This window comes from Ostrea edulis, chromosome 6 (assembly GCF_947568905.1).
Source record: "Ostrea edulis chromosome 6, xbOstEdul1.1, whole genome shotgun sequence".
NCBI classification, from domain to species: Eukaryota; Metazoa; Mollusca; class Bivalvia; order Ostreida; family Ostreidae; genus Ostrea; species Ostrea edulis.
This window is the reverse complement of record NC_079169.1, coordinates 87,215,696-87,242,900: the sequence shown is the minus strand read 5'-3', so window position 1 is coordinate 87,242,900 and position 27,205 is coordinate 87,215,696. Positions and strand designations below refer to the sequence as shown.

Genomic DNA, 27,205 nt, shown 5'->3' with positions numbered 1-27,205 from the left:
ATATATATATATACACATACATTGTATATACAAAGCACTAAAATGACCAACGACACGAACAACGAGATTGTCAAATTTTCGGGACGCCCCGTCCCTTCTTCAGAATTTTTTGTATTGACCTTGTATCCATGTTGTGGATCCGACACTCTGAGGTATCGGGTGTTGTTGGAACTTTAGTGCTTTTATATATATATATATATATTTATATATTCATGTGCTTTACTTTCATGTCGATAAAACAAAAACAGTCTTGTACTTTGAAGGACTTTGTCTTCCTCATGAATAATTACAACCACATGTTTGAATCATAACTATAGTACACAAAATAATTTCCAGAAATTTATTAAAAGTTGTACAACATGGAAAGAAATATAAACAAACATAACGTTAATACACAACTATTTACCCCCCCCCCCCCTCCACCAAATGGCACAACGAACAAGTTACATTTAAAACATTATATGTAAAAAATCAGCAATAGAGATCCGCTAATATCTTCACATGCACTGTATGTTAATATCTGGTTTATTTCAATGTTGATATTAATAAGTACATAAAAGAACGAGTGAAAACTCAGTAGCTCTGCAAATGGATCAAAATCCGGTGTAGAAAGTTTGACTCTAGTCATATATTCCCTCTCGCTAAACACTTCGAAGCAAATAATTTTGAAACTGAAATCCAGTTTATCAACAACAACAAAAAAGCAAAATACATATATATATAAAAAATTTAAATTAAATTAAAATTCTTTTACCCTCGATACAGTGACATGGTAAAATACAATGTATATACTGAAAGAAAATTAATAGTTTTACACAAATCATATTCTGTTGTGAAAAAAATTTGTTCTCCTCACTTAAGGAGAAAACAATCAATCGAATAATCTGTAATCAAAATCGTATAATATTAGGGATTGCGTTAAATATCAATGAAAATGAATCTACGATGTTACGCAGGTACCCCCCTCCCTGTCTATCCAGAGTTCACCTGATGCCTCGATGTGTTCATGATCTCCGAGTCTTCCCGTGTTTAACGTCCACCACCGCCTCCAGATTTCTCATGTCTCAAAAAGTCCTGTCAAGAACAAGGAGATTCTTAGCCCAATCGGATGGCGGATTTCGCTAATACTTTTGTACTAAAGCAAATAAAGTCCGCTCGACTGCTATTGCTGAATTTTGGCCCGGGCCCCTACAACTTTACATGCATCACGCTCTACAGCGCTGACCTTTGGCCCCGACTTTTTTGTGTTGTAAACTAGCATCCCCCAACTTCCGGTGTAAGGGGAGTAAATTAAAAAAAATGTAGCCCATTATAGCCGTTCATATATTGGTCCTAGCACTATGACGTTGAAATTCATTAAGCATATCATTACGTCATCTACAAAAAGGCGTCAGAAAAAGATGCCGATTGAATGAAAATTATCACATAATTCATTTTGAAGAAAATTTAAAAAAAACTTCAAAAGAAGTTTTTTTGGTTTCTTTTATGAGTGTAGGCATTTCCCCCGGGACATACAACTGTATTTACTGACAGTCATACTGGTATGCCTAACAACATGCTCATTGCATCAAATTCTACGAGGGCGAGTCAATAAGTAACGAGCCTAACTTATTTCCGGTGGAGATCCACCTCTTCTTTTTCGATATAATTGCCCTCTAGTGTGATGCACTTAGACCAACACTGTTCAAGTGCCATCAGCCCAGAACCGAAAAAGTCAGGGTCCTTTCCATTGACCCACTCCTCAACTGCCGTCACGACTTTTTCGTCAGACCGGAAATGACGTCCACAGATATCCTTTTTCAAGTCTGGGGATAGGAAGAAGTGACGGTTGAAGTCGCTAGGAGCTAGGTCAGGCGAATAAGCAGAATGTGGTATTAATTCAAACCCATTTCGCTCTACAGCATCCTATTGCAACTTCGCAAGTGTGGACTCTCGCGTTGTCCTTTTGCAGCACTTTTAGAGAGTTTACCTCAACATTTTTCACAGATGGTGGTTCTCAGCTGGTCTAGCAAATTTGCATATATAGTACACCCCAGTTATTGTACTTGTGTTGGGTAAAACAGTTCAACACAATAACGCCTTTTGCGTCTCAAAATACGGTGGCCATCAGATGGTTGCGTCTTGATATTCTTTGGCCTCACCCAAGCCCTACCCACTGACGACTCTGAGCTTTATTCTCTGGCTCATAATAATGAACCCAAGTCTCATTCACAGTCACCAGACGCAAAAGCAAATCATCTTTTGACCTAAAACGCTTCAACAAGGTGCTGCATACTGATGCTCGGGTTGCCATTTACTCATTGCTAAGGGATTTGGGGATCCAACGGCTGTTTAGTTTGTCATACCTAAACGATCATGTAAGATTGTTAAAACGCTACCATGTGAAATGCCTAATGCCTGTGCTATTTCTTCCACCTGAATTCAGAGTATACCATATCCCGAACTTTCTTACACATTTCTTTGTCGGTGGCATCCAGTGGGCGTCCAGACCTGACTTCATCTTCTAAAGACGTTCTACCGCGTTTGAATTCCTCTACCCAGAATTTAACCTGAGCATAAGATGGTGCAGAAGACCCATAAACATCGGCTAGCTCGCCGTGTATTTCCTTGCCTGTTTTACCTTTTAAATACAAGTACCGAATTATAGCACGGTACTCAACTTTAGATGATAAGCATGCCTTTGCATCACTAGCCATGTTTGACATTCAATATCTTATTAAAGAATGACTCGATATGCATGAAATTTCGTACCCAGGTATAAAACATGTATTGAAACAAGGCATGAAAATCGTCATCGTCTCGGTCAATCGGAAATAGGACAGGCTGGCTACTTATTGACTCGCCAGCGTAGTTTTTGCATTTTATTTATTAATCATCACTATTTACCAGTGATTCTGCGCACGGCAATACTTACATGTGTACACGTAGAATCTGTATGAAACAGCCAGTGTGAAATGACGGCGTTATATATAAAACCAAAGAGCATTTTCCATGAAACTTCAAATTAAACTTAAAACTATGAGACCTAGTGCAAAGTTGTTTCAAGATGATGTCTTTATCATATTTTATCACCATAATAGAACGAAGTTCAGGGGGTTATATAGGAATCACTCTGTCTGTCTGTCCTTCCTCTGTCTGTCTGTGCAGATTCGTGTCTGGGCCATAACTTCTTTGTTCTTTGATTTAGACATACCATATTTGGCACACAGGTGGATCACCATGAGACGATGTGTCGAGTACCTTCATGACCTCTATATGACCTTGACCCTTGATTTCAAGGTCAAAATTAAAGTTTTTTTTTTTTTTTTACAATGGATTCGTGTCCGGGCCATACCTTCTTTGTTCTTTGACATAGGCATACCATATTTGACACATGAGTGTATCACCATGAGACGATGTGTCATTTACCTTCATGACCTCCATATGACCTTGACCTCAAGGTCAAAATTAAAGGTTTTTACAATGGATTCGTGTCAGGGCCATGACTTCTTTGTTCTTTGACATAGGCATACCATATTTGACACATGAGTTTATCACCATCAGACGATGTGTCGGGTACCTTCATGATCTCTATATGACCTTGAACTTTGACCTCAAGGTCAAAATTGATTATAGGGTTTTGACATAGTCATGTCATAAGACATGGGTGTATCACCATGAGACTATGTGTCATGTACATTCATGACCTCTTTATGACCTTGACCTCTGATTTCAAGGTCAGAATTATAGGTTTATGCCATGGATTTGTGTTCAGACTATATCTTCCATTTTCTTCTACAAAGGCTTACCATATTTTTACAATCAGGAAAGAGGTAATTTATATCTATTAAAAACACCCTTTGGGAGATTGGGGTAAGCGGGGGTATTCTTAGTGAGCATTGCTCACAGTACCTCTTGTTGTTTTTTTTTTTTTTAGAATTTCAGGAGTAAATAACATACTTTTTTCTTTTTGAAATTCTACATGGTACATTTTGCTTTGAAAAACACTAAGCGCACGTTTATCTATGTACATATACCATTTCTATAACTATGGTGCAGCTGAAACCGGTCTACAAAATATGCAAGTTTGAGAGGTATACCAGTGTGTGCTCGATATTTTCTTAAGCAACACGTGCATCAAATGTATAAATTTTTGACCGAAGATGAGGATATTCGGAACTTTCGAATAACTTTGCGACCATCCCGTTAACTTGAAATAAATCATATGTTAAAACTGATGCTAATTTTAAGACAGGCATGATGTGGTTTACTAAATAATAAGTTTTTTGGGTTGGTTAGTTGTATATAGTTTAACGTCTTTCTCAATAATTTTTCACTCATGTGGAGACGTCAACATTGCCGGTGAAGGGCTGCAACATTTAGGCCTATGCTTGGCGCTTACGGTCTTTAGACAGGGAGGGATCTTTATCGTGCCACATCTGCTGTGACACAGGACCTCGGTTTTTGCGGTCTCATCCGAAGGACCGCCTCATTTAGTCGCCTCTTACTACAAGCAAGGGGTACTGAGGACCCATTCTAATCCGGATCCCCACGGGACAATTTGTTTCGGTCCATGATGAGCTAATCTAATAAAATCCTAATCTAATAAAACCCTATTACTCACCACCAGGAATATAGTTCCAAATAGAAGAATCTTGTGATTAATGATCATGTCTTTAGGAACTGAAAAGAAAAGTTGATACATATTGGGTTACTGAATTTATTTTGTAAAAATGTTGGCGCATTGTTGGGTTTAAAAATTCGCGAGCTTGTGTGTCTCTCAGTAGAGAATTCTAACTTAACGTCATTGTCAATCATGGACTTCGACATTGTGGACAGGGTGCAAAAGCATTTTCAATGATAACTGCAGTGTTTATTGAATAACGCGATTTGTTGATGTTAAATTCAAACGAACAGCACAAAACTCGTCAAATTGTAAATCTTTACATTTCCAATGGTTTAGGCCATCGGTATCTTTACGAATTGTAATGGTTGCCATTTGGGTGTCCGGGTAGCGTAGTGGTTAACGCACTCGCTTTGTTTCTCGCCGCTGCGACCAGAGTGCGATTCCAGTGATCGGCAGTGGTTGTATATGAGAGGGTATGATGATCGACCATTCGAACACGGTAATTATGTATATCCGACTTTAAAAGTAAAGATTATTTATCATTTATTTAGTTCTCCATTAAGTAAACAATGCGCGGATGAAGCCTAATATAGTCTTTTAAAAATGAAATTTATTTCTTAAATCTAAATGCAACCATTCATATAAAACATCATCATATTAATGAGTTAAAAGATACATGTATATATATATATATATATATATATATATATATATATATAATTCAATAAAAAAATCAGGAAAATATACAGTTCCAAAATATATTTAAATCACTAGCGCTTTCTGGATTTTAACATCCATCCTCAGGTGAATACAAATTTTAAAAATGATTTTTAAAATTTGTATTCACCTGAGGATGGATGTTAAAATCCAGAAAGCGCTAGTGATTTAAATATATTTTGGAACTGTATATTTTCCTGATTTTTTTATTGAATAATTTTGACTGTGTGATATCAACTCTTTCTATTTGGATTATATATATATATATATATACCGTCTTCCCTAACTTACATGTAAGTCCAAAAGTGTCGGCATCGGACATAGACTCCTGGAATGATCCAGCCCATCGTTTGTAAATATTGGCCACTTGGTTGCCATCTCCGTCAGTTATCTAGTTGTATTCAGAAGTATTCATAGTAATATTGATATACCAAGATCCATATACAGTTATCTAGTTGTATTCGGAAGTATTCATAGTAATATTCATATACACAAACTCTAATATTGGCAACAAAGGGAAATGTCTATTAAGATATATATATATACATAAATGAATACACGGACACAATGCATACATTACAGGCACGTATAATTTCGGGGGGGGGGTCTTTTGACAACGTTCATTTATGTAAAATTGGTTATTACTGCAAACAAAGTAATTATATTGGGCGAATGCCCCCTCCCCACTTCTTTATAGTAATAATGAATGGTGAGAATGTAATGTTTTTTTGGTTTGTTTTTTGTTGCTTGTCAAAACTTTTAGACGATGTATCTCTTCGACGCGAGTTCGATCCCCATGATCAGCGGTGGTTGTAGGTGAGAGTGTATGGTGGTCGCCCACTTGGACACGTGGGTTTCCCACGGGTATTCCGGTTTCCTCCCACATAATGACCCTGTAGCGCCAGGATCCCATTAGAAATAAGCTTTCGAGCTTCGGTATTTATGTATGTATATTTGTATGTATGTAAATACATGTATCGAATAAACATTTATTTATTCAAAGACTATCGGCTTATTATGCATGACTGAACTCGGCGATATGCATGACACTTCACGGACATGGCTTTATTTACAAGATACATGTAACACGTAAATATGGTGGTAAACTCGCTCTTTCTCCCGTTAAAACAATACCAAATCCGCGAGCATGACTATATTCAATCGCGAGGAATAACTACTCAATTACGAGGAATACACCTCTGTAACTAATCGATTACGAGGCATGAGCTATACTCATCGCGAAGAATTAGCTGTATTCGATCGCGAGAAATAGTTCGATTCGGTTGCGGGGAATGAACTGTACTCGATCGTGAGGAATAGCTGTACTGAATTACGAGGAATAATTGTACTCCACTGCGAGGAATAGCTGTACTGAATTACGAGGAATAATTGTACTCCACTGCGAGGAATAGCTGTACTGAATTACGAGGATAATTGTACTTCACTGCGAGGAATAGCTGTACTGAATTACGAGGAATAATTGTACTCCACTGCGAGGAATAGTTACACTCTTTAGCAAGGAATGGGGCTAAATGATAGCAAGGAATGATCTATACTCTATTGCGAAGTTGCACTCTATTGTAGAGAATGGGGTGTACTTCATTGCGAGGAATGGGGTGTACTCTATTGCGAGTACTGTACTCGTGGGGGGGGGGGGGGGGGGGGGGGGGGGGGGGGGGGGGGGGGGGTGTTGTGTTAATATTTACCCACGGCGTAAACATACACCTACCTAATTTACCAATAGTTTTTAAAATAAGATTTTAGAAAACTGATATAATTATGTGCACTTCCTACCCCCTGATCGCTATGCACCCACTATTCATGTTCAACACCCATTAATTTCTACGTGTAAACTACATGTACATGTATCATTTGTTCAAAATCTAGCATCATAACCGTTCTTCAAATTTGTACAGGATAGATAAAATACAGATGGTCGAGACTTGCACCCCCCTTTTTTAAAAACCCTATCCGTTCCGTTTTACTGTATGTAGATTTCATGTCCCGCCCCCTGTTTTATGTAGATTTCATGTCCCGCCCCCTGTATTATGTAGATTTCATGTCCCGCCCCCTGTATTATGTAGATTTCATGTCCCGCCCCCTGTATTATTTAGATTTCATGTCCCGCCCCCTGTATTATGTAGATTTCATGTCCCGCCCCCTGTATTATGTAGATTTCATTTCACGCCCTTGTTTTATGTAGATTTCATGTCTTGGGATATAGGATTGACTTACCGGGTACTCCAGATCATTAGGACAGCACGATCCCTGACAAGCACACGTGTCACCATTTAACATGTAAAGATGTTGCCGATCAGCGTCCATAATCTTCACATTAAATCCGGAGCCCTCGTGCCTGTAAATTTTATCCAAAATCCCGTACATTCACGTGCTCTTTTTTATGTGAGTAAAATTATCATCATTATCTAATATCTACATCATTTGTATAGCACGAAATTACTGGGGTGGGGGTGGGGGTGGGGGGTGGGTGTTTTAAGGTTTGATTTGTGCCACTTTAAAAAGCAATAAACAAAATCAAAACATAAAAAATATAAGGATTTATAATGTTGATTGGTTGTATACTGTTTGACATCCCTCTCGAGAGAATCTTTCATTCATATGGAGATGTCACCATTGCCGGTGAAGGGCTGCAAAATTTAGGCCTATGCTCGGCGTTTATGGCCATTGAGCATGGGATCTTTATCGTGCCACACCTACTGCGACACGGGACCTCGGTTTTCGCGGTTTCATCCGAAGGACAGCCCCATTTATTCGCCTCATACTACAAGCAAGGGGTACTGAGGACCTATTCTAACCCAGGTCCCCACAGGATGTGATATTGATGACAGCCCCAGATACATTTTTGTATGTGATGAAAATATTTTAAACAGTAATATTTCATATTTTCCAGAAATGTGTGTTAAACAGAATAAAGTTATGATAAAAAGTGTTTATCGAAGTCTTCATGAAGAATTAGCCTCCATACGGAAAATATATATTATATCTGGTCAACACTATGTCAGGCAAGTCTATAACGATGAGTTTTCTATTATTTTTTTTCTTCTATTTTTAGAGTGTTCAAGGATGGAGTAAAGCGGAGGTACACATTGTCGTTCTTTTACCTAAATATCACAAGAATCGTTTAGATTTTTGATGTTTATATCACGCAAAATTAAAAAATTCAAAGTAACGTTTACCATTCCTTGGAATAACCTAATACTACACCAGGTGGCGCTTCGATTGGAATTTCGAATCCCCAATCAGGCGTTGTTTGAATACAGGAACATGTGCAACCTTGGCATTTCTCATGACTGAGTCGCATCACCTCCTTTAATTGTAATGGAAATCAAAATCGTCTGCAAAATTCTACTTTGACTCTTACACCCGGAACCGTAAATAGTTAAAATATACAAGACGATATTTAACGTTTGAAAAGCGCAGACAAAAGGCATGGGGATACTGTATCTCTGAATTTCTCTTTATCCATCTAAAATTTGAATTACCTTTCAAAGATAAAAATTTGGGCTACCCAAAAATAAATACCTGTCCCGACCTATCACGGACTGGGAAAATGAAGGCTCGGCAGTTTCCGTACATTATTCTCTGTAACTCCTCAGACCCTGCAAACGTAAGAAACAACTCTGGCAGTACAGAACAGAACAGCAGTAAAGAGGGAGATAATCCATTATTGTTGGAAACAACAGAGCTCGCCCGGGGAGGGATATTCTAAATGTCAGGATACAGCAGAGCTCGCCCCGGGGGGGGGGGGGGGGGTATTCTAAATGTCAGGAGTCAGCAGGGCTCGCCCCGGGATATTCTAAATGTCAGCAGGGCTCGCCCCTGGATATTCTAAATGTCAGGAGTCAGCAGGGCTCGCCCCGGGATATTCTAAATGTCAGGAGTCAGCAGAGCTCGCCCAAGGGATATTCTAAATATCAGGAGACAGCACAGCTCGCCCGGGGAATATTCCAATTGTCAGGAGACAGCACAGCTCGCCCAGGGAATATTCTAAATGTCAGGAGACAACAGAGCTCGCCCGGGGTTGGTATTCTAACAGTCAGAAAGCAACAGAGCTCGCCCCGGGGGTCGGGGGTCTGTGGAGAAAGAGATGTAGCGTGCGTGTTCGATTGATTTCATCTGGTTAGCCACTGAAGTGATTAAAAACGTTAACCTAATTGCTCGTCCAGAAAATGTACGTCAGATACACATAACATATATTATCGAAGGTGCATCATTCGTGCAAGTTTAAACCATAAACATGTAGGAAATACAGCCACTGAGTAATGGCTCAGATATAAAACTTTACCTATCACTCATTCAGAACATGTAGGTCAAATGCATCTTCCGAATTTTTAGCGGTTTCATCCAAATTTGAACAACAAACATGGTATTGCTACTGAGAAATGACTCGTCTAAATTAATCTTTATATCCTGTTCATGTATCCTGAATATTTACAGTTCAGATGTATCGTCCTTATCAATAGTGTTTCCGAGTAGTAGCATGTCCTCACTTCAACATTGGATGACAGAATCAAGGAGGGATTCTATGACATACCAAAAGTGGTTCGGAAACACAAGCTTAATAAAAATCCGGAAAGGAGATGGAGAAAATTCTATCCCATGGCGGTTTTTCTGACTTCAAATAGAGGAGGGAAATCCATTAATACTAGGACACCCCCTTACAGTATAATGTCTTTACTGGGTCTGGTTTTTTCGGGCGGGGGGGGGGGGGGGGGTTACAATGCAGAAGGGAGAACTCTACGCTGTACAACACCAGCACTCTCCCCAAAACAGTAGCAAACATTTGTTGACGTCATGAATTCAGAAAACAAGTTATTGTGTTTGATTTGCTGTTGTGACATAAAAAGTGTCATCCAAACCTCGTCTGCTAAAATTCCAATAGCATTTCTGAAAAGCGCCTATAATATCATTAAAAATATCTACACATCATCAACTGAACCCTCTTACTACACTGTAACTTTCTTAAGGTCTCCAACTGAACCCTCTTACTACACTGTAACTTCCTGAAGGTCTCCAACTGAACCCTCGTACTACACTGTAACTTCCTGAAGGTCTCCAACTGAACCCTCTTACTACACTGTAACTTCCTGAAGGTCTCCAACTGAACCCTCGTACTACACTGTAACTTCCTGAAGGTCTCCAACTGAACCCTCGTACTACACTGTAACTTCCTGACTGAACCCTCTTACTACACTTTAAAGTCCAATTCCTCTGGGCTCAGTTGTACAAGGTTAGTTAACTTTAACCGACAGTTACTTGAATATTTATATAGCGTTAACTTGAAGTTAACTGTCGGCAACACTTAACTGACGTTTTGTGCAACTGGTCCCTATTGTCCTTTGTACTTACGCTCCTTAATCTTGTAGATCTGCTCCCCCAACTTATTCAGAATGTCGTACTCGTTTCTTCCCTCAGACCCTGAAGTCACTTGATAAAACAAAAAATACAGACTTAGCAGTCGTTTGACAGTAATACAAAAAAATACAGACTTAATATGTGGTCACCTGTAAACAAAATACAGACTTAATAAACAAAAACACCTAGACCTAAGACCTGTACCTAAAATAAGAATAATGCGTGGTCACTTGTAAAACCAAAAACCCACAACCACACACACTTAAACTTACAAAAAAACCTAATGCGTGGTCACTTGTAAAACCAAAAACCCACAACCACACACACTTAAACTTACAAAAAAACCTAATGCGTGGTCACTTGTAAAACCAAAAACCCACAACCACACACACTTAAACTTAGAAAAAACCTAATGCGTGGTCACTTGTAAAACCAAAAACCCACAACCACACACACTTAAACTTACAAAAAAACCTAATGCGTGGTCACTTGTAAAACCAAAAACCCACAACCACACACACTTAAACTTACAAAAAACCTAATGCGTGGTCACTTGTAAAACCAAAAACCCACAACCACACACACTTAAACTTACAAAAAAACCTAATGCGTGGTCACTTGTAAAACCAAAAACCCACAACCACACACACTTAAACTTACAAAAAACCTAATGCGTGGTCACTTGTAAAACCAAAAACCCACAACCACACACACTTAAACTTACAAAAAACCTAATGCGTGGTCACTTGTAAAACCAAAAACCCACAACCACACACACTTAAACTTACAAAAAACCTAATGCGTGGTCACTTGTAAAACCAAAAACCCACAACCACACACACTTAAACTTACAAAAAACCTAATGCGTGGTCACTTGTAAAACCAAAAACCCACAACCACACACACTTAAACTTACAAAAAACCTAATGCGTGGTCACTTGTAAAACCAAAAACCCACAACCACACACACTTAAACTTACAAAAAACCTAATGCGTGGTCACTTGTAAAACCAAAAACCCACAACCACACACACTTAAACTTACAAAAAACCTAATGCGTGGTCACTTGTAAAACCAAAAACCCACAACCACACACACTTAAACTTACAAAAAACCTAATGCGTGGTCACTTGTAAAACCAAAAACCCACAACCACACACACTTAAACTTACAAAAAAACCTAATGCGTGGTCACTTGTAAAACCAAAAACCCACAACCACACACACTTAAACTTACAAAAAAACCTAATGCGTGGTCACTTGTAAAACCAAAAACCCACAACCACACACACTTAAACTTACAAAAAACCTAATGCGTGGTCACTTGTAAAACCAAAAACCCACAACCACACACACTTAAACTTACAAAAAACCTAATGCGTGGTCACTTGTAAAACCAAAAACCCACAACCACACACACTTAAACTTACAAAAAAACCTAATGCGTGGTCACTTGTAAAACCAAAAACCCACAACCACACACACTTAAACTTACAAAAAAACCTAATGCGTGGTCACTTGTAAAACCAAAAACCCACAACCACACACACTTAAACTTACAAAAAACCTAATGCGTGGTCACTTGTAAAACCAAAAACCCACAACCACACACACTTAAACTTACAAAAAACCTAATGCGTGGTCACTTGTAAAACCAAAAACCCACAACCACACACACTTAAACTTACAAAAAACCTAATGCGTGGTCACTTGTAAAACCAAAAACCCACAACCACACACACTTAAACTTACAAAAAACCTAATGCGTGGTCACTTGTAAAACCAAAAACCCACAACCACACACACTTAAACTTACAAAAAAACCTAATGCGTGGTCACTTGTAAAACCAAAAACCCACAACCACACACACTTAAACTTACAAAAAAACCTAATGCGTGGTCACTTGTAAAACCAAAAACCCACAACCACACACACTTAAACTTACAAAAAACCTAATGCGTGGTCACTTGTAAAACCAAAAACCCACAACCACACACACTTAAACTTACAAAAAACCTAATGCGTGGTCACTTGTAAAACCAAAAACCCACAACCACACACACTTAAACTTACAAAAAACCTAATGCGTGGTCACTTGTAAAACCAAAAACCCACAACCACACACACTTAAACTTACAAAAAACCTAATGCGTGGTCACTTGTAAAACCAAAAACCCACAACCACACACACTTAAACTTACAAAAAACCTAATGCGTGGTCACTTGTAAAACCAAAAACCCACAACCACACACACTTAAACTTACAAAAAACCTAATGCGTGGTCACTTGTAAAACCAAAAACCCACAACCACACACACTTAAACTTACAAAAAACCTAATGCGTGGTCACTTGTAAAACCAAAAACCCACAACCACACACACTTAAACTTACAAAAAACCTAATGCGTGGTCACTTGTAAAACCAAAAACCCACAACCACACACACTTAAACTTACAAAAAACCTAATGCGTGGTCACTTGTAAAACCAAAAACCCACAACCACACACACTTAAACTTACAAAAAAACCTAATGCGTGGTCACTTGTAAAACCAAAAACCCACAACCACACACACTTAAACTTACAAAAAAACCTAATGCGTGGTCACTTGTAAAACCAAAAACCCACAACCACACACACTTAAACTTACAAAAAACCTAATGCGTGGTCACTTGTAAAACCAAAAACCCACAACCACACACACTTAAACTTACAAAAAACCTAATGCGTGGTCACTTGTAAAACCAAAAACCCACAACCACACACACTTAAACTTACAAAAAACCTAATGCGTGGTCACTTGTAAAACCAAAAACCCACAACCACACACACTTAAACTTACAAAAAACCTAATGCGTGGTCACTTGTAAAACCAAAAACCCACAACCACACACACTTAAACTTACAAAAAACCTAATGCGTGGTCACTTGTAAAACCAAAAACCCACAACCACACACACTTAAACTTACAAAAAACCTAATGCGTGGTCACTATTGAAAAATCCCACCTAGACCTAAAAACCTAGACACAGAATATTGCGTGGTCACTTGTAAAACAGAAATTTAAAAGAAAAATCAGACCCAACAGACTTATTAGCCAATTTTAAAAATAATACAGACTTTTAAAACAGTCACTTGAATATAGATAAAAATAGAGATCCAATAGATATTCACTTCTTAAAATTACAGACTTGGTAGTCAATACAGACTTGGTATAGTCACATGATTGTAGATGAATTACATACTGGATATAGTCACGTGATTGTAGATAAAATTACAGACTTGGTAGTCAATACAGACTTGGTATAGTCACATGATTGTAGATTAATTACATACTGGATATAGTCACGTGATTGTAGATAAAATTACAGACCTTGTATAGTCACGTGATTGTAGATAAATTAGAGACTTGGTATAGTCACGTGATTGTAGTTAAATTAGAGACTTGGTATAGCCTCGTGATTGTAGATAAAATACAGAATTGGTATAGTCACTTGGTTGTAGATAAATTAGAGACTTGGTATAGTCACGTGATTGTAGATAAATTAGAGACTTGGTATAGTCACATGATCGTAGATAAATTAGAGACTTGGTATAGCCTCGTGATTGTAGATAAAATACAGAATTGGTATAGTCACTTGGTTGTAGATAAGCTTACAGACTTGGTATAGTCACGTGATTGTAGATTAAATGACAGACTTGGTATAGTCACGTGATTGTAGATTAAATGACTTGGTAGTTACTTGGTTGTAGATAAGATTACAGACTTTATAGTAGTCATTTAAGAAACATAAAGACCAACAACAAATAAGGTAAATATTATAGTCACCTGTGAAAAAATACAGCCCAAGTAATCACTTGATGAACAATTGCGTTCAGAGTTAACTTGTAACTTGAAAAAAAAAATAATCAAAAAACAGGACACAGGCTTGTTTACATAACTCTCTCGTGAAATACAATTTGCTGATGATCATTAGAAATAACCTTGTAAACATTAAAAGTGGGAAAATAAAATGTTCATCTCAAATCGTGACCATGCCCCTTTAAAAACTCACTAATCACTCGCAATTAATCTTTTAGCTCTCCATTTTCAAGAGTTCGGAGTGGGCGACGAATCTATGAAAAAAAAGTTTGAACATACATGTGCTTGGTTTTTTTACAAGATTTTTTTCTACCTTCATGTACATGCACTTCTAAACAAACATTACATTAAATGAATAACCCTAATAATCAGAACTACAGTATCTCCAAATCACAAAAATAACGTAAATATAATGAAAACAATAGGACAGAAATATTCGAAAGTATCATATAGAACTTTTAAAATCAGCGTAATTCGCAGTCTTCATTTTTTTCTGAAAAAAAATCTGATTCATTCGTTTGAAGTTATACTAGTACACATACATTACAGAACATGTGAGAGTTGCATACTTTCGTTATATTCCATGATCTGTTTGACAAGGACGTGATCCAGTCCAACAAGAGGTTCCATGCCCGGGGGTACGCCTTCAATTGCCCCAGGGTGTTCCATCCATTTTCTCATTTCTATATTTAAAAAAAATCGCCAAAATAGAATCAGAGGAAAAGGACAACGTATCACAACAACAGCATTAGTTCTCTCTCTCTCTCTCTCTCTCTCTCTCTCTCTCTCTATCTATCTATCTCTCTCTCTCTCGTCAAATGAAACAACAGTTAATGCATGGTTGTATTGAGGAAATTAAAAGAGTGGGTTTTTAGGGGGTGGGTTGTTCTGAAAATATAATTTTAAAAAAAACCGAAATGGAACTCAAAAAAGGTCATCTTTCCTGTTTTTTTTTTTTTTTTTTTTTTTTTGGTGAGTGGGTGGTGTGGGTGGGGGATGGGTGGGATCTTCATACATAGGCCTACATGCATTTGCAAAAATAACGCATGCCCTTCCAAATGTAAACCTACTGATAATTGCCCCTTCCATGGGCTGCCGCCGTCCGGGCTGACGTTGAATAATCGCCCCCTGCATTTGGGGCTGACGTTGAATAATCGCCCCCTGCATTTGGGGCTGACGTTGTATAATTGCCCCCTGCATTTGGGGTTGACGTTGGATAACTGCCCCCTGCATTGCTGGGCGTTTTATTATTGCTCCTTCCATTGGTGGCTGACGTTGAGTCCTAAACGAATGGATTTTTGTAATAAATTTTTTTAAGACAGAGCATGGGCGCAAATATTATAAAGTATAAAAATTTGTTTCAATCGCACAATGTAAAGAATTTGAGAAATTTGTGCAGTTATGAGAGTTATTAACATGATTAATACAAAGGTGTGTCCTCCTGAATGACACCTACATATGTATGCATTGTATAGGCCTGTTTTATCTACATAGGGCCTATATATTTTATTATATGTACGCCTTGCTTTGAACAAAAAATGTTTGTATAAACTATTGTAAAATTATCTCTATGCCGTGTAGCTATTGGTTTATGAGAAGAATGAATACCTTGTCTTTTCAGCCTCTGGTTGTTCAGTTATTTCCCCTTCCATTGGCTGTTGTCTATTTTGAATCTCAATGTCAGTCATTTTGAATTGTCAGATTATAAACAATCCAATAATATTGTGTCCTGGGGTTCTATTTTCCTGCCAACATAAAACAAAAGGTTTTGTGATAAGAGTATCGGATCGGGGGACATTGCTTTAAAAGGAGTAGGGGTAATCATATTTACCAAATAAACTTTTGATTTATGTCCCTAACTGCACACACTACAGTGCGTTATTCCGTACTGGTGAACGTAAATATTGACAAACTGAGGACAATATACAGACTTTAATCAACAGTGACTTAGGGTTCAATCCGATACAGAAAACATTTTAATCGTAGTTTGTGGATCTGAATCCAATCAACAGACACGTCTGAATGCATAAAACAGCACAGCGCGACTCCGAAAATGTGGCACGATCAACAAATTTCTCGTGTCATTGAGAAATCTATTGTGCATAACAAATCGCTTTTAATTTAATATCGTGGATTTTCATGAAATAGGAAATCTACATAAATGTGACTTACATGTTAAGGTACAATGGCACACATCCTGAATTTGCCGACTTCTGTTTCCAAACATCACCACAAAGAGCTTGATATTGAACTTGCAGAACGCGCTGTTTTGTAATCCACCCGTGTCAACGCCTTACATTTAAGGAGCGGATCTAGACTAAATCTATGAGCGTATCATATGCTGACCTAAGTATACTGGCAAATCCAAGATTTGTTAAAAGGGAGGGTCTGGGGGTTGCAGGGTTTTGAGGCTTTTTAGGTTAGTTTCTTGAAAATAGATTGTATAGCTATACTGTGAATATGTTTTTATCGGCACTTGTTTGTATGTATATTGTCACATCTTATATTCTTGCCGTTTTACAATTTTTTTTTTTAAATTTTGGTCACCAAAAAGGGGCCTTACAGAGGCGGATCCAGGAATTGCGGTTACGGGGGGGCGTAACTTTAGGAGGCAGGGGGTCTGGGATTTTATAGGGTTTGAAATATGTCTCCTATTTAGTCATTTGTACTATTTTCTATCATTTTTAATAAGGTAAAATTTATAAAATGACGCACATTTTAAGGGTTTGGGGAAAAAATATTACTGAAGTTCTCCAAGAAATTAAAAGATTTTGTCATTTATTTCTCCGGGAGTGGAAGAAATTATTGCTTCTTTTATCGTTTAGAACATATTTCTAAACAAGAGACCACGATTTACCTTAAATTTGAAAATCCACCCTCAAGATCCCCGTTGTTACTGAACAACCCGAGTAGTTCAACACACACACATCCATATATAATTAAACATTATAACTACATGTACATGATACAATATACACATGTACATGTCATATACACAAATATTGTTAGATATATATTTCAGCCATATAGCAAAGGCGGGGGTGGGGGCCGGGTGGGCATACCTCCTTGTTTTGACAATGTTCATGTACATTTTCCATTATTTCGGTATGCAAATATAGTTATTTCCACATACTGAATTACTGATTTATATAACAAAAGTGAATGGTATCTAATGAAAATGTAAGAAGGCTAGCTTGAACTGATGAAATGAGTCAGTGAAGGACCAACGCCTCGACGTTTGAGCAAAAGAGAGGTTTTCTTGCTGTTGTACGTTCGGTTTTGTTTGTGACGGATTAGGGACTTTCACCTTTTAGAATCAATTATTAAAGATATCATTGGATTTTCCCTCTTTTCATAGTACGCACTGATTTGTAACCTAAACTTTGATAATTTTATGGGGGGGGGGGGGGGGGGGGGGGGGGGGGGGGGCAACGCCCCTTCTAAATCCGCCAGTGTGAGTCTGATACTGGATGGCAAATTTCATTTACATCGATGGAATAAAAATTTCCAACTCCTACTGAATTATATTAATCAAGCCACCATCAGACCGGGGAGTGATTCAAATACATCTGGCAGGATATGGGAAATATTGTTTACCAACAGGATAAAATGAAAATGTCAATTAGCGAAGTCATAAGCCCCCTCGAGATGTTTTGTTCTTCCTACATATACATACACCCGTTTGTTGTTTCCTGTACGCCTCACGACTAAAGGCATGTGCACTGCGGGAATCCAGTACTTTCGTAAGGACCACGTGCAACAAGCAACACCAATAAGACTGCAACAAAATACTGTCCATCACTGTATTTCCCATGGTGAACACATAAAGGGATGGCTTAATGAATTCTGCTTTACAAGAAACTTTCCCTTGTCTACTTGATATATTCCCCGTCCGTCTCCCGTGATCCGTAGCTCTCCGGTGAAATGTGGGGACAGTCTATCGCAGAGATATACCGACCTGCAGCTACGTAATATTTCTAATTCAGATCAAGACATCACCGCAACACTCACACTGCAAAAATACTCCCGTACAATATATTCAGGAGAAAAAACCCAGTTGTAGAGGTAACAGAAGTGCGACCGACCCGAGGGTTTCCGACGATGAAAGAATTACTGACATCCAGATAAAGCATTCTTTGGTTAAAAAGTAGTTTTTGAGTGTTCTTTGAAGACTCACACTAATGTGGGCGAGTATCATGAAAACGGTGTTATTACACATCAAAATGAAGAAAGATTTCATTCTAATAATGAAGTATAACTCGAGAAGCAAAACTTTTAACTTATCAAAATATCCTGGCCACCAAGACCATGTTCTAGTTGTGTATCAAGTTTGATGATCCTAGTCTTGTTCGTAGATTTTAATTCACGACTTAAAAAAGAAGTATCGCCCTATCCTTGAGAAACAAGTTACCCTTCTCTCACCATATGTAAACACACCCCACATGGTGTCGATGGACAGACACACACCAATTCTATTGGCACATAAAAGATAGAAATGGTACTATTAGGGCTAGGATACTAATCAAACCTGATGCAAGTTCATTCATCGTAGTTAAAAAGGTCTGTGGTGATTGAATGTGTGCTTAAAATTTGATTACCAGTACACCTAGCCTAATAGTACTGTTCTTGTTTGCTGATAAAATTAAAATGCAAGTTTGACCTTGACCTTTGAAAACAAACGATTTTCTCCTTTTTAAATAATTGGAAAATTGTGCAACGTTTTCATCAGACCCACAAGGCGGTAACAGACTCACAACTACGATGAATGACCGTGCATCAGGTTTGATTAATATCCTAGCCCTTATAGTACCATTTCTATTATGTGCCTATAAAATTGGTTGGAGCACGACATCCGACCTTGGAAAATAACAGGCTTCTTCTTCTTATCATTGGAAATGTGTACCAAGTCATCTTCGCTAGCCAAGGGTTTACGATCTGCTCTACTTCTCATTAACCCTTGGCTTTATATTCCCTTTTTATTTTTTGGATACACAATGTGCTACTAGATGGACAGACAAATGATGCCGCTCTGTCGTATTACCCTTCTCCAACCCCTTCACAAAATAATTCCCGTGGACCAAATAGTTATTTACAAAGACAACCAATAACATACCCAGCACCACAATAAACTGATACGTGCAAAAGTGTTTTGTTGCCCAAATAATTACTGCTGGAGGGAAAAGAGGACTCTGGTTTTAGTCTCCTCACAAGATGAACTCAGATTGAATAGCAGGAAAATGGTTAATAAAACTCCCTATTTTAAATACAACAACTAAATAACAGAAGACTGGTTTTTATTCCATTCAAACCAATCACTGCAACTAAAAATATCGTAACAATTACTCCATTCAATATTGAAACTAATTCATCAACAACAATAAACAGAAAACAAAGCCTTGGACACAACTGATTGTAGGGGGTAAGGTAGTAGGCATACATTAGCAGGATGGGAGTCCATGCTGGTTTAATCCTACAAAGTGATAATTCTTATCCATTACCACGTATAGAACTGAAAGGACAACAAGTTCTATGCAAATGGTAAACAATTATGGCTAATGAGACAATAGGCAATATTGATTTGACTTTACATGAATGTTGAAAAAAGCCAAGTTTTAATCATTGATTTTTCTTATGAAGGTTTTACATTCAAATACATATACATTGCTGTTGGGCAAATCATAATATATCGGGGTATTACATAAGAGTTTTAATGAGAGAACACCAATATTTCACATCAAGAAGGCTCCAAGGTCATTTTAAACAAAATACATTCTATTCCATTCTTCAGCTGCAACTAGGGAGCAGCACAAAATGAACACCACAGCAGCCGTGTTAAAGGCATTCCACCAGTGACGTCTGCTCATAGATTGCCTATCAGGACCAGAGAATGCTGATGCCAGTAAAATTTCCACATGAATGAATCTTACCTTTCATTGCTATCCCATTGCTCCAGTCACAGAGCATTTAAAACTCAACACCAAATGCAGAGTACGAGTTCACCATACGAGCAGATTTAAAAAAAAAAAAACAACAAAAAAACAAAAAACCACAATGATGGAGTATATAAGTGTTCACCCTTACAGGAGTATGTTATAAAGATAGCAGGGGCATCACAACAGGTGACTGATACCGACAGTAAAAATATAGTCTCATGATTGTATCAAACCGCTGTCAGAAGAGCTCATTCATGACAGACCTCAAAAAACACAAACTGTGCACAGGTTGTAAGACACAAGCTTTCAAATAGAATTTCCCCAAATTTGCTTCTCCCGACACAAAAACCTGGAGTTGCACAAAAAATTGCACTTGTATGGCTAAAAAGATCCAAAACGATGCTAGTCTTCCAGATCATTAAATACATTTATAATTAGGTAGAATTAAAAATAATACTATATGCACAGTTGTTCAAAACAGCTTTCACAACAATTAAAAAGAACAAACATTATACAGAGACAATGGCCATTATTTCCAGTCATCTACCCCGGGAGGGGCAGGCTGGACCCTGGGAGGGGCGGATTTCTGATGAGAGGACCCCGGCTTTCCCACAGGTGGGTCCTCTTCCGTAGAAACCACTCCCGGTGGAGGAACAGGTTTGGGTAATTCATTTCCCACTTTTTCTTGAGAACCCTGTTCCTCCTCTGTCTTTACTTTGTCAGTGTCACCACCTTTGCCGTGATAGTGCCCGTCTCTCTCTTGTTGCCGGGATTTTTTGTAGGACGACGTCTCTGGGCTGCCTCCCCGTCGTTTTTTCCGCCTCCGATGATGCCCTCGTTCCTGTGCCCTGTAGTCTTGGTCTTCCGTGTATTCTAGTCTGCTGTCGTCAGTATAGTCTCTGTAATCACTGTCTCTGCTGTGGGAGTAGTGTCGGAAGTCCCTGTCCTCCGACATCACGGGAGGGGGACCCGTGTCCTTCGGGTGTCTGTGGTCCACATCCTGGGCCCAGGGTGGGGGAAACTTCTGTCTATGGCCTTTCCATGGTCGTTTCCTTTCATCTACATCCTCCCCATGTCTTGAAAATAACAATCAGAATGTTTTGTTTTAAAGCAAATGATTCTGCATCACGTGTAACATACCTGTACATGCAATGTCATTTTGAATCAGTGAATGACTAATAGCGGTGTATTTTGAATTTATCATCATACTGTAAATGATTTTAATTTCGCGGTGCTAAAAGTTTGCGGTTTTTCATATTGGTCTAATTGTGGTGGTTTTATTTTCACGGAAATTTGGCTACAAATGGATTACTGGTAACTGTCCAAAACATCTTGTGTCACACTTGCAAAATGATTGCGGTTGTTTTAATTTCACGGAAAAATCCCTGACCACAAACATAGCAAAATTAAAACCATCGCAATCATTTCCCCATTTACAGTATTTAAGATTTTAAGAATGAAGGACACTAGATACAAACAAATCGAACTTCTGCGAGATGCATTGGAAATCTTAACTACACTTATATTAAAAATTTGCACATCCTGATCAAATGAAAGCCGAACAGACTTCAATTACTGATAAGGAGTGTTGGTAAAATGGGTAGGCAAAACCAAGCCGGGGCAAATTGTTAACCCAGGTTTTTCAATTTTCCTTGTAATTACTTAACCAATTGAATTGAAAATTTAAGATTATGTTTCTGACAGACTGATAAATAATTGCTGTGAAACGTCTGCTGACATATGCAGGGATTTCGATTTTCTGGGGATTGTTTACTTCTCAGATTTTCTGGGGATTGCTTATTTCTGAAGTTGGGAAAATGGGTAGTCAGTATCAAGCTGATATTTTACGATATTTTTCATAAATGTGACGATTAGCCAAAACAATCTTGAATTATTCTGGTCTCTAACACAGTACATATGTACAGTATATCAACTATCAAAAATTCTTTAAAAACTGGATCTGATCACCCGAAATAAACCTGAAAATTATAAAATAACTGTACAAATATAATTATAAATCTGTGTATAGAGGGATGAGATTGTTATTCATCACCTGGAAAATTATCACTTATTTAATTAAATCAGTTATTTGTTGAATGTTTTTATTCAAGTTTTATTGATATTAAGAAAATCATTAAAAGAATTATATATAACATCATATACATATATATACATATATTAACAATAACATCACATACATACATGTATATATTAACAATAACACAAATGCCCATGTCAAGCTTTAATATCTAATGGCATTTAAACTGCTTGATAAATTTAGCTTACAAATGACTTAATATTTAATTGCATTTATTAACTTAAGGAGGGGAAGCTGGGAAGAAAATTGTCCTATAATTCAAATATTTAAGAGATAAAATTGACATCTTTTGACAAGCATGCTGATGCGTTGAACTGTTGCCCCCCCCACGGATCCCTCAGTTTAAAAACAAGAGGTTCATGGTCAAAATGGCTCACCTGAGTCACTTTAGCACTGATGCTGTTCAGTTGTTGCGATTTAAAAACAGATTTCAATCTATATCTCCATGAAAATTTTTGACCCCATATTGTGGTCCTAACATAGCCCAAAAGGATACAAGGTCAAAAATCATGTGTAAAGTTAACGCCAAGATGGAGGAACACCAAACAGGTGATCCGTAATGCTCACTTACTATTACCTCGGGTGAGCTAAAACAGATATAGACAAAGGTCTGCTACAGTAAGAATTAAAACTTTTTAAATCAATGTGCAGAAAAATCATTAAGCGGAGGGGGAGAGAGAGAATCTTACAATGTTTTCCTGATATAGACATACTCAAAAATTCAAACACTCTGCGAAAATCTGTAGTAAAGAAAGACAACTCTTTAGCCACAAAAAAATTTCCCCATCCAACATGTCGGTTACCTGAAGTCACGATCTCTGAAATCCTGGTCCTCTAATGGCAAGGTCAAGGCCTCATCTACCAAACTTGTATCCTCCCAATGGGCCTTGCCAGCATATCCTATAATGCACAAAGATCAGCATGGAGGAAGAGGGTCAACAAGAGGAACAGTATACATACAAAATGTTAAAAATTTATTTTGAAAAAAAGAGATTTAAATTCTAAGAGAGTGAAATTAAACTGACCTTTGTCTGGGTATTGTCTGTGTGGTCTATGCCGCTGGTCCTCCATGGGCGTTATCTGAGAGGGTCCCTGGATTGGGGGTGGTCCCTCTGAACCCGGACCCATATGCATGGGCAATGGCATGGATTGTGGTGGCATGCCCTGGATAGGCATTGGAGGAGGCCCCAGGAGAGGCATACCTGATTGTGGAGGCCCTGGCATGGGCATAGTCTGTGTGGTACCGGACATTGGAGGAGGCCCTGATATGGGGGGCATTCCTGATTGTGGCCTTGGCATAGGCATGCAAGGAGGAGGCGGCCCCGGCATGGGCATAATTGATGTTGTTGGTGGCCCAGACATGTTCTGGACACTTGATGACAATGGGGGTAGAGTAGGGGGTGGGATTCCTGTAGGTGGAGGTACACCTGTAGGAGGAGGAACACCTGTTGGTGGAAGTGGCAGAGGGGGTAAGGGAGGTGGGGGAACATTCATATGATGGATTTTCTGATATTCTAGTTTCTGGTAAGTAGCTTCCAATATTGCTTTGCCCACTGGGTTGGTAGGAGTAAGAACAATTTCTGGTGGGGGCTTGGGAGCCTTCTTTTTCTTCTTTTTATTGTCTTCCTGGATCTCCTCCTCTGGTTCATGTTCTGGGAGTGGGGGAGGAGGCTCAGGGGGTAAGGGAGGTAACTCTGATTCTGGTGGGGGTGGAGTTCCATTATCCTTCAGTAAAGCAACTGGTAGAGGGGGTGGAGGCATCAATTCCCTGTCCCTTTCTTTCGCTGTTTCACCTAAAAAAATATTCATTATTGATGTGGTGAGTGGTAAAGAGACTACATACTGTACATATTATACATGCAAAATTAACATAGCAAAGATATAATTTTTGAATTCTAAATAAACGGGTGCAAATGAAAGTACATTGTACAGTTAAATAGACTATCCACCTATAGATTCTGTCCTAGATTTTTCTTCTGTATTGCTCTCGTCCACAGAAACACTGAGGCTGTCCCGTTTTACGTCCCCTTGTTTTCTCTGTGGAGTTTTTGTGGACTCTTCACCATCACTGTCGGAGTCCCCATAGTCAAAGTCCAACAGAGACACATTAAACATATTCTTTTCCTTTGTCAAACTCTCCTCCAGTTTTTCCTCTTTCTGCATGACTGTGGATTGCCCAGAAGAGGTGGGGAAGGTTTCTATCTTGTTAGGGTCATTTGTGTCCTTTTCATTTTTGTCCTTAATGTTGCTCATGTAACTGTAGTTCACACTAGGAATTATCGAGAATAGAGATTTTAGAGCCTCGGGCATCTCCGATGGATTCATGGGTTTACTAGCTTCTTCAGCCGGAGTGCCCTGCTTTGTTAGGGCAGAGTTCTCCAGGTAAAAGTTTGGTGGAGTCACACTTGCTATTGAAGCTGCACTACTTTCTCCACTGGGGTTACTAGACAGAGGTGGCTGGGTGCCTATCCTCATGTCTACATCCTGGCCTGAATTTAACTCCTCTGCAGGATATTCCACCGGTGCCACGCGAGTCACTGTCACTTCAGAAGAAAATGAAACAGATTTTGTCTCTTTGACTGTACTGGTAGTCTGAGTCGAGTCTGAACTCGAGGAGACCATCACACTGTCTTCCTCGCTAGATGTCTGTGTCACAGTAGCCGGCTTGGACACTGTTGGAGATTCAGCAGTGGAGGTTGAAGTTTGTGACACAGTTGGAGAATTTGTTTTGGTAGCAGCAGCTTTGGCTGTTGGAACCAAGGCTTTAGACGCAGCACTGATGGCATAAATAGCAGACACTAAAGTTCTGGCGGTTAATTTGGCCACTTGCTTTTTCTCTAACAGTTTCTTTTGTTCCTCCACCTTGGAAGTAAGATCCAGAAGGAACCGCCTTTTTTCCTGCGTTGACTTGAGCGTGGACAGAGCTGCCACAGTTAGAGAGGTGGACTCTGTAGGGGTATTGCACTTTGAAATCCTGGCTATCAGGTCTGCCACAGATGTTGGCAGGGGTTTTTCTTCGGGGGTGTCATGTCGCTCCATCTTGACTTTCTTGTAGGGAAGTTGAGAGTCGTCCTCCGGATCATACGGGATATCATCTGGGGATGTTCTACTCTCTTGCTCTGAAAAATCAAAAGAAGGAAATCAGTCTTAACACAAAATGTAAATAAATGAATTTTACATACAAAGTAATTTCCTTTTGCTGCCCATTTACCGTGATCATCATCAACAAGTCCCGCCCCTTTTCCGTACGCCTTTATGATGGGGTCACTTTTCTCCATCGAGGCTCCAGGAACGGGGGGAACTTTAGGAGTGCCACCCCCTGATGCTGGGGTACTTGTTTCAGATGATGAAGAATCATATTGTGACTTATTAGTAGGTCTGGACAAATCTGATAAATAACAAAGCTGCTGTGAACATGTACTTCCACCCTTATGAACTTGCACAACAGAGCATGCAAAGCTTTAACAGTACAACATGAGAAACTGTGCTATTGGTGCTGGTTAACCAATGACTACATAGCATACCTTTCGATGAACTTTTGGAGCTGGGGGGAACGTATGCTTTACTCGTGCTGCTTTTACTGCGATGATGTTCGTAATCATGTTTGGATTTCTTGCTGTCATGGCGATGATCATGGTCACTGTGACGTTTCTGTTTTTGTTTGACGATGACTGCTAATAGCATATGGGGTCGATTATCCTCAAGTCCTGTTAAAAAAAAAAATCCCTGACTTTGTTTAACAATGCCATGCAAAAGAGTTTCTGTTCGACAATGCCTCACAAAAAGTTTCTTTGTGACAATTTTTCGCAAAAATAACGGCAAAATGCTTTACAAAAACACTATGAATGTCCAAAGTAGTACAAAACCATAATAATCGCAGACTTAAACACATCTACCAACAACAAGTCATTTGACATTTATAATGCTTGTACTTTGAAATCACAGGACAAAGCTGATAATAAGACATTAAGCTCCCATTGTTTTACATTCTCCAATATACAAACCACAAAACATTCCTACCTTACATATTACGTAAATTTATCACATATTTTGTAATTCCTGCCTTCTATCTCTACATCTTTAACACATTTTGTAATTCACATTCTTCATGTTAAATTCAAAGGCAAATGCTTTTATCATGAAATCTAACGAGTTGAAACATCCTAGGATTATCACTAACAAACTAATAGTATTTTAATGTACAGTAATTCTTTGATTTGAAATTCATTACATCCTAATTTCTAACAAATTTAAACTAAGGGAATGGAAAAAGACTGACTCCAACGAAAAACATCTTCATTTTCACAAGACGCTTGATATGAAATACTATGTTATCTATTCACTCCAGAATTCAGTGCAGCATTTCTTAACAATCCATTCAGGAGTATACTGTACCTGGGCCATCAAACGGCATGAGTACTGATGGAATTTGACTGTGGGAAGCCAACGGGAGGATGTAGAAATCTTTGATGTGTTTAGCCTTGTTTCCCACCACGCCACACCTGGCTCGGCTGTTCAGGTAGGAGTACAGGTTGATGTAGTGAGTTTTCTCCTCATCTCCGCCGGGAATGAACCTCATGATCACAATGTCCTACATTACAACCAATCAAA

The 27,205-nt window shown here is 38.6% G+C and overlaps 2 protein-coding genes across 4 annotated transcripts in view; both read right to left on the bottom strand.

The window, feature by feature from the left end:
* Positions 1–216: 216 nt before the first annotated feature.
* On the bottom strand, positions 217–16,993 carry LOC125646374 (phospholipid scramblase 3-like). 2 transcript variants are annotated; one of them, XM_048872621.2, is made up of 11 exons: positions 16,736–16,990; positions 16,172–16,308; positions 15,634–15,845; positions 15,133–15,246; positions 10,694–10,771; positions 8,867–8,943; positions 8,521–8,651; positions 7,559–7,679; positions 5,615–5,714; positions 4,604–4,662; positions 221–1,074 (listed from the first exon to the last, which is right to left on the bottom strand). In XM_048872621.2, exons 2-11 carry the CDS (start codon positions 16,249–16,251, stop codon positions 1,030–1,032), a joined length of 1,017 nt encoding a protein of 338 aa, XP_048728578.1. In that variant the 5' UTR covers positions 16,252–16,308; positions 16,736–16,990; the 3' UTR covers positions 221–1,029. The 2 variants fall into 2 exon arrangements, with proteins under 2 accessions (XP_048728579.1, XP_048728578.1); XM_048872622.2 differs by lacking the exon at positions 4,604–4,662 and having other exon boundaries at positions 217–1,074; positions 16,736–16,993.
* Positions 16,994–19,840: 2,847 nt separating this feature from the next.
* The window catches only part of LOC125646369 (uncharacterized), a 36,270-nt gene continuing 28,905 nt past the window's right edge, over positions 19,841–27,205 (bottom strand). Inside the window, exons 23-29 of one of the 2 annotated variants that reach the window (XM_048872614.2) lie at positions 26,990–27,185; positions 26,119–26,301; positions 25,806–25,982; positions 24,544–25,713; positions 23,620–24,387; positions 23,398–23,494; positions 19,841–21,572 (exon numbers count right to left, since the gene is read on the bottom strand). In XM_048872614.2, the coding sequence (XP_048728571.2) occupies positions 21,026–21,572; positions 23,398–23,494; positions 23,620–24,387; positions 24,544–25,713; positions 25,806–25,982; positions 26,119–26,301; positions 26,990–27,185 (3,138 nt within the window). In that variant the 3' untranslated portion in view covers positions 19,841–21,025. The remainder of the gene's footprint in view (positions 21,573–23,397; positions 23,495–23,619; positions 24,388–24,543; positions 25,714–25,805; positions 25,983–26,118; positions 26,302–26,989; positions 27,186–27,205) is intronic. The other variant, XM_056142505.1, reaches the window with a different exon arrangement.